Source organism: Triticum aestivum, chromosome 1A (genome assembly GCF_018294505.1).
Source record: "Triticum aestivum cultivar Chinese Spring chromosome 1A, IWGSC CS RefSeq v2.1, whole genome shotgun sequence".
NCBI classification, from domain to species: Eukaryota; Viridiplantae; Streptophyta; class Magnoliopsida; order Poales; family Poaceae; genus Triticum; species Triticum aestivum.
Window position 1 is genome coordinate 436,278,967 of NC_057794.1, and position 11,768 is coordinate 436,290,734.

Here is an 11,768-nt window from a genome sequence, read left to right on the forward strand (position 1 = left end):
TGGTGACCGAATGTTGTTCGGAGTTTTGGATGAGATCACAGATATGACGAGGAACTCTGGAATGGTCCGGAAGTAAAGATTGATATGTGGATAGTAGTGTTTGATCTCCGGAAGGGTTCCGAAATTCACCGGAAGGGGTTCCGGATGTTTCCCGAAATGTTTGGGCACGAGAACACTTTATCTGGGCCAAAGGGGAAAGCCCACGAGGCTTTTGGAAAGTGCAAAAGGAAGTTTTGCGGAGACCAGAGGCTAGACGCCAGGAACCCTGGCGTCTAGGGGGTAGACGCCGGGAACCCTGGCGTCTAGCCCTGGAGTCCGAGAAGGACTCTTGCCTTTCGGGTGAAACCGACTTTGAGGAGGCTTTTACTCCAAGTTTCGACCCCAGGGCTCAACATATAAATAGAGGGGTAGGGCTAGCACCAAAAAAACATCAAGAAACACCAAGCCGTGTGCCGGCAACCCCGTCCCCTCTAGTTTATCCTCCGTCATAGTTTTCGTAATGCTTAGGCGAAGCCCTGCGGAGATTGTTCTTCACCAACACCGTCACCACGCCGTCGTGCTGCCGGAACTCATCTACTACTTCGCCCCTCTTGCTGCATCGAGAAGGCGAGGACGTCACCGAGCCGAACGTGTGCAGGACTCGGAGGTGCCGTGCTTTCGGTACTTGGATCGGTCGGATGTGAAGACGTACGACTACATCAACCGCGTTGATATAATGCTTTCGCGAACAGTCTACGAGGGTACGTAGACAACACTCTCCCCTCTCGTTGCTATGCATCACCATGATCTTGCGTGTGCATAGGATTTTTTTTGAAATTACTACGTTCCCCAACAGGAGCACGGCGGCCTCACGAGACAAGAGCTCTCTGCGCGGGGGTGCTTCCACACGGCGCACAGGGGAGGCGGTAGACCCAGAGCCATCCACCACCGACACAGGTGAGCGAAGCCGCTGCACCTACGCGTCCACCGGCGGCGAGCGACGGGGGGGGGGGGGCTTGTAGTCCCTCGCGATGTGCCCCTCACCCCGGCACCGCACGCACTTGGTTTTCTTCCAGCATTCGACGGAGATGTGCCCCCCATCGCTACAGTTGTAGCAACAGCCGTAGAGCTCTGCTGGGATGTTGGATCTAGGTGGCCTCGATGAGGGCAAGATGAACCCCTGGCAACGTCGCTGTGCCGGCGACGACATCTGCCTCGCGCCAGGACTCCGCGGCCGCCGCCCGGTCTTGGTCTGCCACTCCGCCCTTGCCGACGGCCGGGGGTTTGAGGTCCCAGCAGCCGCGCCCCGGGAGATCGGCCCGAAAGGTGTGCCCAGCACATCGGGGACGAGCACAAGGGAGCGGATCTGGGGTCACGCCGGAGGGGACCGGGGCGGAGACGGAGAGCTCAAGGAGGAGGAAGCCGCCGAGAGGGAAACCCGAGAAGCCATCAGACGGAAGGGGGCTGGGCAGCACACTTGCCCGGAGGTGGACGCCGACACCTAGGCGAGACCTCAAGATCTCCACCACCACCCTCCCCGCGTTGCTGAAGAAACCTACACTACTATTTACACATGCCTAAGGCTCGGATCTGGATTCCTCCACTCTCCCGCTGTCGGAACAACGGCTGAAGAGTGAAGAAACCGCCGATCCGTATCTGACGGTCCACATTTATGTTTTACGTTTCCATAGGTTTTTACATGAGACTTTCTCCAAAAAGAAAGAAAACATGGCTTTGGTCTGGTGTTCAAGCGGGGCGTCCCGCTACTGTTCCGGCCCCAAGTCGGTCTGGTGAACCCTATTCCTGTGCGTCCTACCGCTTCCAGCTCTGCCGTGTCGATTCCCACTACAAACCCTCCCCCCGACCAGAAGAGAAGAAGAGAACCTTTCGTCTCGGCGGTCCCCCACTGACCCCCGACCCCGAACCCTCGCCGGCCCGCCCGTCCATGGACTTCGCGGAGCAGGACGTCGACGTCTTCGGCGAGGAATACGACGGCGCCGAAGCCGAGGCCGAGGGCGCCTCCTCCGGCTCCTCCTCCCCCTCCTCATCCTCCTCGTCCTCCGCCGCCGCCTCCTCCTCCTCCTCCAGCGCTGCCTCCAGCGGCCGCAGCAGCAGCCCCGCCGCCGGCGGCGGGGACGAGGACGGCGCCGACGACAGGGACGGCGGGGAGTACGACTCGTTCGACGTCGTGCCCGTCAGGCCCGCCGCCGGGTACGGGGACGACGAGGAGGAGGCGAGAGATTTGTTCGGCTCCGACAACGAGGAGTACGTCAAGACCCCCGCGCGTAGCAACTACCTAGTTCCAGGTCCGCCTCTCGTTACTGAATCAGCCGCTAGATTCCTCTGGGCCAAGTTGTCTCCTCAGTATTTGGTGGGCAGAATTTCTTAGGAGATTGCTACATAACCCTACCCGATTTCTTTCTGATTGGCTGGTTTTGTTGCTCGTGGGGCTCTGGGAGCTGCAGTGAGCGTTTGGTCTGGCAGAATTAACCTTCTCGCTTCAGTACACGATGAACTCTCTTGCTGCAGACTTGTGTTTGAATCATTGTTCCAAATTTCAGCAGTGTATGTCAGGCTAATTCGAGCATAATGTTGGATCAAATTCTCTGCTAGCATCATCTTCTGGTTCTTGCTTAATTTTGTAGAGTCAGAGAGACTTTGAGTTACAAAAGCATTAAGCAGAACTACTGAAGAGAGTAGAAGAACAAACCATGAAACCATATATATAATTGGGTCGCTGTGAGTTGGAAAGATACATTCGACTATCTTCATGTCCTTTTTGGGTTGAAACTAGACAAGTATACTAAAGAACGGCAATCTGTAAATAACTAAAATCCGAACTTAATTCTGCAGTAAATTACAACTACGAATAAGGCTGAATCTAATCTCATTCTGTTTCCCAAACAAACTTGATCACAGTTTCTTCCACAATACCATCTCACTAGACTACGATAGATATAAAGGTTTAAAAATCGAACACAATGACCAGCACTGGAAATGAGACTGTATTTCCATGCTTTGTGCGTATCTAGCCTAAATCATGCTCATGCTTTGTGTGTAATCTAACTGAAATCTACGGGTCTGCGCCCACTCCACCTACATATACTCCATTAGTGATACATAACGCCCATGCTTTTTGGTGAAGAATGTGATGACTGGATCGTTTCCCTTGCCTGTATGCTCGATATTCTGGGGACTTGGTAGCCAGTGCTTTGAAAAGGTTCAGTGTATCTAGGTTGGGAGATTGGGCATTAACACCCTCTTATATTTTTTGCCTCTGTTTATAGTGCTGCCCCCGATACGGAACGCCAACAATTTTTCTCGAGGAGGACGAGGTGGCAGGGGCCCACCTCTTCTTCCAAGGCCAGGAGGCCATCCAGGAGGACGAAATAATTTTGGCCATGGCGGGAGGTTTTCGTATGGAAATGGGCGTAATGTTGAAGGTTTTGTTTCAGAAATGAAACTTAATAAGAGTGAAGAAACTTTATCTAGGAAGGCTGTTGCTTTTCAGGAGGTGCATAACAGTATCATGTTCATTTGATTTTCGTTTGATGTATTTGTTTTCTGAAGGGCTATCCTTTGTTACCTCATGCAGCCATGTGAGATTGCATGCTACAGCCGTGTTGAGGGTGGGGATGTATATTTTGATGATCGCAGCTTGGTAAGATATCAGAGATTCTGATTATCAATTTCATTGTCTATCGAGTGTAAACCTTGATTTCTGAATACATGTTCTTTTTTCAAAGAAAGTTTGCCCTAAAAGTTGGCCGTTGTACTAAACATCCTTTTTTGTAGAGGCTTTTCAAACGTAATATTTGTGATTATGCTGGTGAAGATCTCAATAAAGGATTTGAAACGTTTATAGAGAAAAGAGGTACTTCCTTTCTGAAGTTATGTTTGTTGTTTCTACATTCTAGTTAATACCACCAGCTCGATTAATGTAGAATATATTATCTGTGTTATTGTTATTGCCTGAAAATTGTTCCCTACAAACTCTGTTTCAGTTGTCACATAATAACCTACACACATTTATAGGAAGATCTTGATAGCATGGTACCTTTCCCTTATTCTATATGGTAGAGCCAACTGTTTTGTACTCCCTCCGTCCCAAAAAGATTGTGCGAGTCTTGAAACCTTAAGTGGACCACTTAAGGCATCTGCATAGATAAATTTTCTTCATAGTGAGTTTTCACTATTGTACTATATTTCAGCTGAGGTATTGCATCTGTGTTTTTCGTAAGACTGGATTTTTTTTTGCATATAAGAAAGGACATGAAAGAAAATAAATCTTCAAGAATTAACAGACTAACTGTTTCCAATACACAATGGGAAAGGAATGAAGTTATTGAAGTTAATTCCAAAAATTTGTTTCTTGAACAATAGGATCCAATTCAATTATTTGGAAGTTTTTGTTCCTCTTGAATTTGTTTTTATCTGAGAGCATTCATTCATGGTTAATGTGGTGTAATGCCAGATTTGGGTTCTCAAGGATTTGGCGACCTTCTTGCATGCATAAGAAATTCAAATCTACCTCTTCAGAATATACATTTTGTGGTAAAATGCATTATTGCCAACTTCATATCTGTTATTTCGGTATGCTATGCTTAGAATTTCTGATCATGTATGCTCCTCTTGCAGACGTATCGCAACAACCTTAACAAGGTATGGTCCTCCCAGTGCAGACTATTTAAATCATAACATCTTTTCTTTTCCGTTGCTGTAACTTATGTTTGTCCATGTAGAAGAGTCGGGTAGTTATCCTTACAGCTTACACTGGTTTTTGTATCTTGTTTAATCTAATGACAGATGCACATATACTCCCTCCGTTCCATAATGTAGTGCATATAGATTTTTAGAAAAGTCAAACCTCACAAACTTTGACCAAGTTTGTGGAGAAAAACATTTACATCTAGAATACCTAACATATATCATTAGATTCATCATAAGATGTAGCTTCGTATTTTATATATTTGATATTGTAGATATAAATAGTTTTCTTCTCTATAAAATTGGTCAAGGTTTGCAAAGATTGACTTTTCAAAAAATCTATATGTACTAATTATGGAACGGAGGGAGTATTTTGCAGGACACTGTAATAAAACTTTGTTCTGTGTAATTTCTTTTACTATGCTTGTCTGCTGACAGTCTTATGTGACTATTTGTAAAATCGTCAGATATTGGCCACGGCTTATCTAAAAGAACCATGGAAGATGGGTGTGCACAAAAGAAATGGTGTTGTATACCTTGATGTCCATAAACTCCCTGAAAGACCACAGAGTGAAATTGACCGCAGGAGGTGACTCTCCCTCCTCCCCCCCCCCCACCCCCACCCCCCGCGCGGCGTTCTTGTTGGCAATAGGAAGAGTTACAAAGCAAGTAGTGTTATGATAATCTTACCTATGCAAGGGGTATTTTGTTAAGTTTGAGTTTGATGGTGCTGATTTCTCTCTTCCTCTCTGGCATTAGGAAGATTTAGTTACAAAAAAAAAATAGTCGGAATTTAGTATGCTAATATGGTGATGCTTTGAGTTTGTATTAGTTCTTATAGGAATTGTGATAGCCCAAGGGTTATCTTTCCAATTTGAGTTCTTAATGCTGATTTAATTGTTTGGCGATTTTCTGATCTTGATATCATGTAATAAAATATAGTTGTCTAAAATGTTAGTATCTCTGGGAAGGTTGGAAATGTGTGAAGGGCTGCATGTCATTCTCATCATTTGCCTGTTAAATTAGCTGGTGCCTTGATGTTTGTAATCATATTCAGAATTGTCATCATTACAGCGGATGAATCTCTAATGAATATCAATTTGATGTACCTCTTCTTGCTGGTGCTATGTTTGATCCTCAGATGTTTTTGGGGCTATTCTTTTGAAAATCTTGCCACTGAGAACTCCATTGACGAAGACGGAAGCGGTATTGATGCTAATGTAGAGTATTGTTCTGTAATAAAGACGAAATTGGGCGCGCATCGCATTGTCATGGGTGCTGAGATGGACTGCTGTGATTCAACCGACGATGGTAGGCGGTTCTATGTGGAGTTGAAAACAAGCAGAGAGGTCGTTCTTCTTTTCCATGAGCTTTCAGTGTTCTGATACCACATATATTCAATCTAGTCACCATTCTGAATTTTGTAACAGCTGGAGTATCATACGGTGGAAAAATTTGAGAAAGAGAAGTTACTTAGGTTTTGGGTAATTTCTTGTCCTCTTATTTTTTGTAGCTATTGCATGACACCATTTTTTTATCATAACTATCGTTTGCAACTTATTCTGTTCTCTTCCACAGCGTGAAATCCTATATTGAGACTGTGCTCCATATGATCTTAGAACAGTTCCTTTTATTAAGTTTCTTACATTTTCAATTGACCCCCTTAAGTTCTGAGGATGATTTGTTTCTTGTATGCGGGGACTGAGGATATATGCTAACAACTTTACATGGCCATCTTGTTATGATTCTCTCTGCGATCACAACTTCAGCTTCATAGTATTTTATCTTCAGAAGTCATATCTACTATATATAGCTTGAAACATTAACTTTTACTTTACTGAATATTACAGATTCAATCATTCCTTGCTGGCGTGTCGTATGTTGTCGTGGGATTCAGGTAGTATTTAATCATCACGACATTCTTTGTTAGTACTTCAAGCTTCCTGTCAGAGAATAATACATCAGAGCTTTAGTATATATCAAATTATCTATTATAACAGGCCTAATGATACATAACTTTTTTGAGTTTGTAGTTCCTTCAGTTTAATTTGTTTGACCACTTTTCAAGCATTTTGTTCAAACTTTTATGCTTACTGTTAGTGGTATGAACATATCTCACCCAGTATGGTCTTCTGTTCTACACATGTAACACACTGCATGCTACATAACCTGTGGTTTTTGCTTAATAATGAGACATTCAACCAGAAAGACATTCAAATTCCAATCCTCTAATATTGGCTATATGGTTGATACAATTAGGAAGGGGAGTACGATTACCTTTTCTGTCTGACTCTGTTCAGTGTTGTTTGTGATGTGTAGATGGATTGGCTGCAATGTTCAAAATTGGTTTTAACTTGATCAAGTTACACTCCTCTCTTTTTGGCTTTGCAGGAATGATGCTGGTGTACTTATACGAACTGAGAGACTAAGAACTAAAGATATTACACAAAAAGTGAAAGCAAAGAACTACTGGCAGGTATACTAAATTAATTCCGTGTTGTTCATTCACAACAGTGGAGTCTATGATATGTAAGGAAGAACATGAGTGTGTGAGTATAATATTAGGACTTAGAAGCGCATAATAACCTATATAGAAAGTCGAATAACTGGTTTGTCTTGCCAAATCTTAAATAATAGTGGAAAGGAGTGTACACTTGCCATTACTCTGATGCTGCAGTCCCTTTTTCTGTTTTGACGCGTAGGATAACTGATAACTGCCCTCTTCTGTAGGAGAGTACCAAATTACTTGCTATGCAACATATGTGACTAGCTTAATTTTAATTAAATGTATGGTTCTAAATTACTTTCTTGCACTTCCCACTGTAATATTCAGGGTGGTGTCTGCTTGGCCTTTGCTGACGAGGTTTTATGCTGGCTGTATGGCACTGTCAAAGAAAGTGAGAATTCCTTCACCACTCTTATTAGATGCATCTTCACCTTCCTCTCTCAAAAATATGCACTTGTTGCCATTCATAATCCCGAGTAGTTCTCTTCATGTGCGTGATATCGTTTGCCCCATGTCTTGCAGATGAAGACTATGTTCTGCAATTTGCACACCCGTTCCATCGATTGGAACTATTAAAAGCCCAGTCTCCATGCCCCGAGGCAATAACTCTGCATGTGGAACAGCTCACCGGTGCAACAAACTAGATCTGTTCCCTAGCAAAGCTTCGGCGCTGATGTTTCGCTAAACGGACAGCTTTGAGGGACCTTACGTAACAGCGTCGCGTCTTAGAATGGTTTGAGCTATAGTTCGAGGGGCTGATGCGGATGCATAAGAGACTGACGGTGTCATGCTATATGTTCGGTCGGTAACTGGAGGCAGTACGGTCACGGTTTGCTCTTTGAGTGTCCAAAGAGATTTTGAAGCCATCGAACACTGTATTTCTTCTGTAATACCAAGTTATAAATTAGGGAAGTGCAGAGTTACACTGCCATTGTAACGGTTCATCGCTCAAGGCACCAACGATGTGTAACTTTTGTACCAATGATGATATTGAATTTTAAAGACGGATGCTGCCATGCCATGGTAACATGCCAAGAACACCCCTTGGAGTTATGTAACTAGCGGTATATGCTAAGAGTTTCTTTTCGGACGGTGTGTTTTGACTCCTAGGCTCATCTGAGCCCGGAAGTGAACAGTAAATTCGCCAAAAATAGTAAAAAAATTCAATTCTTTTTGTGATGAAAGATGCTTGAGTTCGTGATGTATGTGCAAAAATTCAGAGCATTTGAACACCTGACGAGCTCTCGGCAAATTTGGGGGCTGTGAACGTTCTCAGGCATCTTTCAACACAATTTTTTTTAGAATTTTTGATTTTTAAGTATTTTTCTGAATTTATTGTTTAGAGGGTGTAGATGAGCTCGGGAGCTGAATTGAATATTCGTTTCTTTCAGCTTATTATGGAGAACATCTGATACGGCATGGTTTTGGCCCAAGGGTTATCTTTCCAATTTGAGTTCTTAATGCTGATTTAATTGTTTGGCAATTTTCTGATCTTGATATCATGTAATAAAGTATAGTTGTCTAAAATGTTAGTATCTCTGGGAAGGTTGGAAATGTGTGAAGGGCTGCATGTCATTCTCATCATTTGCCTGTTAAATTAGCTGGTGCCTTGATGTTTGTAATCATATTCGGAATTGTCATCATTACAGCGGATGGATCTCTAATGAATATCAATTTGATGTACCTTTTCTTGCTGGTGCTATGTTTGATCCTCAGATGTTTTTGGGGCTATTCTTTTGAAAATCTTGCCACTGAGAACTCCATTGACGAAGACGGAAGCGGTATTGATGCTAATGTAGAGTATTGTTCTGTAATAAAGACGAAATTGGGCACGCATCGCATTGTCATGGGTGCTGAGATGGACTGCTGTGATTCAACCGACGATGGTAGGCGGTTCTATGTGGAGTTGAAAACAAGCAGAGAGGTCGTTCTTCTTTTCCATGAGCTTTCAGTGTTCTGATACCACATATATTCAATCTAGTCACCATTCTGAATTTTGTAACAGCTGGAGTATCATACGGTGGAAAAATTTGAGAAAGAGAAGTTACTTAGGTTTTGGGTAATTTCTTGTCCTCTTATTTTTTGTAGCTATTTCATGACACCATTTTTTTATCATAACTATCGTTTGCAACTTATTCTGTTCTCTTCCACAGCGTGAAATCCTATATTGAGACTGTGCTCCATATGATCTTAGAACAGTTCCTTTTATTAAGTTTCTTACATTTTTAATTGACCCCCTTAAGTTCTGAGGATGATTTGTTTCTTGTATGCGGGGACTGAGGATATATGCTAACAACTTTACATGGCCATCTTGTTATGATTCTCTCTGCGATCACAACTTCAGCTTCATAGTATTTTATCTTCAGAAGTCATATCTACTATATATAGCTTGAAACATTAACTTTTAATTTACTGAATATTACAGATTCAACCATTCCTTGTTGGCGTGTCGTATGTTGTCGTGGGATTCAGGTAGTATTCAATCATCACGACATTCTTTGTTAGTACTTCAAGCTTCCTGTCAGAGAATAATACATCAGAGCTTTAGTATATATCAAATTATCTATTATAACAGGCCTAATGATACATAACTTTTTTGAGTTTGTAGTTCCTTCAGTTTAATTTGTTTGACCACTTTTCAAGCATTTTGTTCAAACTTTTATGCTTACTGTCTAACACACTGCATGCTACATAACCTGTGGTTTTTGCTTAATAATGAGACATTCAACCAGAAAGACATTCAAATTCCAATCCTCTAATATTGGCTATATGGTTGATACAATTAGGAAGGGGAGTACGATTACCTTTTCTGTCTGACTCTGTTCAGTGTTGTTTGTGATGTGTAGATGGATTGGCTGCAATGTTCAAAATTGGTTTTAACTTGATCAAGTTACACTCCTCTCTTTTTGGCTTTGCAGGAATGATGCTGGTGTACTTATACGAACTGAGAGACTAAGAACTAAAGATATTACACAAAAAGTGAAAGCAAAGAACTACTGGCAGGTATACTAAATTAATTCCATGTTGTTCATTCACAACAGTGGAGTCTATGATATGTAAGGAAGAACATGAGTGTGTGAGTATAATATTAGGACTTAGAAGCGCATAATAACCTATATAGAAAGTCGAATAACTGGTTTGCCTTGCCAAATCTTAAATAATAGTGGAAAGGAGTGTACACTTGCCATTACTCTGATGCTGCAGTCCCTTTTTCTGTTTTACGCGTAGGATAACTGATAACTGCCCTCTTTTGTAGGAGAGTACCAAATTACTTGCTATGCAACATATGTGACTAGCTTAATTTTAATTAAATGTATGGTTCTAAATTACTTTCTTGCATTTCCCACTGTAATATTCAGGGTGGTGTCTGCTTGGCCTTTGCTGACGAGGTTTTATGCTGGCTGTATGGCACTGTCAAAGAAAGTGAGAATTCCTTCACCACTCTTACTAGATGCATCTTCACCTTCCTCTCTCAAAAATATGCACTTGTTGCCATTCATAATCCCGAGTAGTTCTCTTCATGTGCGTGATATCGTTTGCCCCATGTCTTGCAGATGAAGACTATGTTCTGCAATTTGCACACCCGTTCCATCGATTGGAACTATTAAAAGCCCAGTCTCCATGCCCCGAGGCAATAACTCTGCATGTGGAACAGCTCACCGGTGCAACAAACTAGATCTGTTCCCTAGCAAAGCTTTGGCGCTGATGTTTCGCTAAACGGACAGCTTTGAGGGACCTTATGTAACAGCGTCGCGTCTTAGAATGGTTCGAGCTATAGTTCGAGGGGCTGATGCGGATGCATAAGAGACTGACGGTGTCATGCTATATGTTCGGTCGGTAACTGGAGGCAGTACGGTCACGGTTTTCTCTTTGAGTGTCCAAAGAGATTTTGAAGCCATCGAACACTGTATTTCTTCTGTAATACCAAGTTATAAATTAGGGAAGTGCAGAGTTACACTGCCATTGTAACGGTTCATCGCTCAAGGCACCAACGATGTGTAACTTTTGTACCAATGATGATATTGAATTTTAAAGACGGATGCTGCCATGCCATGGTAACATGCCAAGAACACCCCTTGGAGTTATGTAACTAGCGGTATATGCTAAGAGTTTCTTTTCGGACGGTGTGTTTTGACTCCTAGGCTCATCTGAGCCCGGAAGTGAACAGTAAATTCGCCAAAAATAGTAAAAAAAATTCAATTCTTTTTGTGGTGAAAGATGCTCGAGTTCGTGATGTATGTGCAAAAATTCAGAGCATTTGAACATCTGACGAGCTCTCAGCAAATTTGGGGGCTGTGAACGTTCTCAGGCATCTTTCAACAGAATTTTTTTTAGAATTTTTGATTTTTTTTAGTATTTTTCTGAATTTATTGTTTCGAGGGTGTAGATGAGCTCGGGAGGCGAATTGAATATTCGTTTCTTTCAGCTTATTATGGAGAACATCTGATACGGCATGGTTTTGGCCCATGCTTTTTTTTGCCGATGAATCGGCCGGAGTACTGCATTTTCATTTTTAGACCGGAAGCAGGGTTTATAAGTTTTTGAAGGGAAACTCGTCAAAACCCATGAGACGTGG

At 42.6% G+C, this 11,768-nt stretch overlaps 2 protein-coding genes across 2 annotated transcripts; both read left to right on the forward strand.

Annotated features, from left to right (window-relative positions):
• Positions 1-1,807: 1,807 nt before the first annotated feature.
• LOC123054480 (NAD-capped RNA hydrolase DXO1) lies at positions 1,808-8,232 on the forward strand. The gene is made up of 13 exons (XM_044478263.1): positions 1,808-2,285; positions 3,267-3,493; positions 3,575-3,640; positions 3,775-3,853; positions 4,454-4,533; positions 4,618-4,641; positions 5,154-5,275; positions 5,828-6,035; positions 6,117-6,170; positions 6,537-6,583; positions 7,078-7,162; positions 7,520-7,583; positions 7,715-8,232. Exons 1-13 carry the CDS (start codon positions 1,925-1,927, stop codon positions 7,834-7,836), a joined length of 1,539 nt encoding a protein of 512 aa, XP_044334198.1. The 5' UTR covers positions 1,808-1,924; the 3' UTR covers positions 7,837-8,232.
• An 818-nt stretch (positions 8,233-9,050) lies between these two features.
• LOC123187516 (NAD-capped RNA hydrolase DXO1-like) lies at positions 9,051-11,228 on the forward strand. Its single transcript, XM_044599424.1, has 6 exons — positions 9,051-9,116; positions 9,198-9,251; positions 9,618-9,664; positions 10,111-10,195; positions 10,552-10,615; positions 10,747-11,228. The coding sequence occupies exons 1-6, from the start codon at positions 9,051-9,053 to the stop codon at positions 10,866-10,868; spliced, it is 438 nt and encodes a 145-aa protein (XP_044455359.1). The 3' UTR covers positions 10,869-11,228.
• The last annotated feature ends 540 nt before the right edge of the window (positions 11,229-11,768 follow it).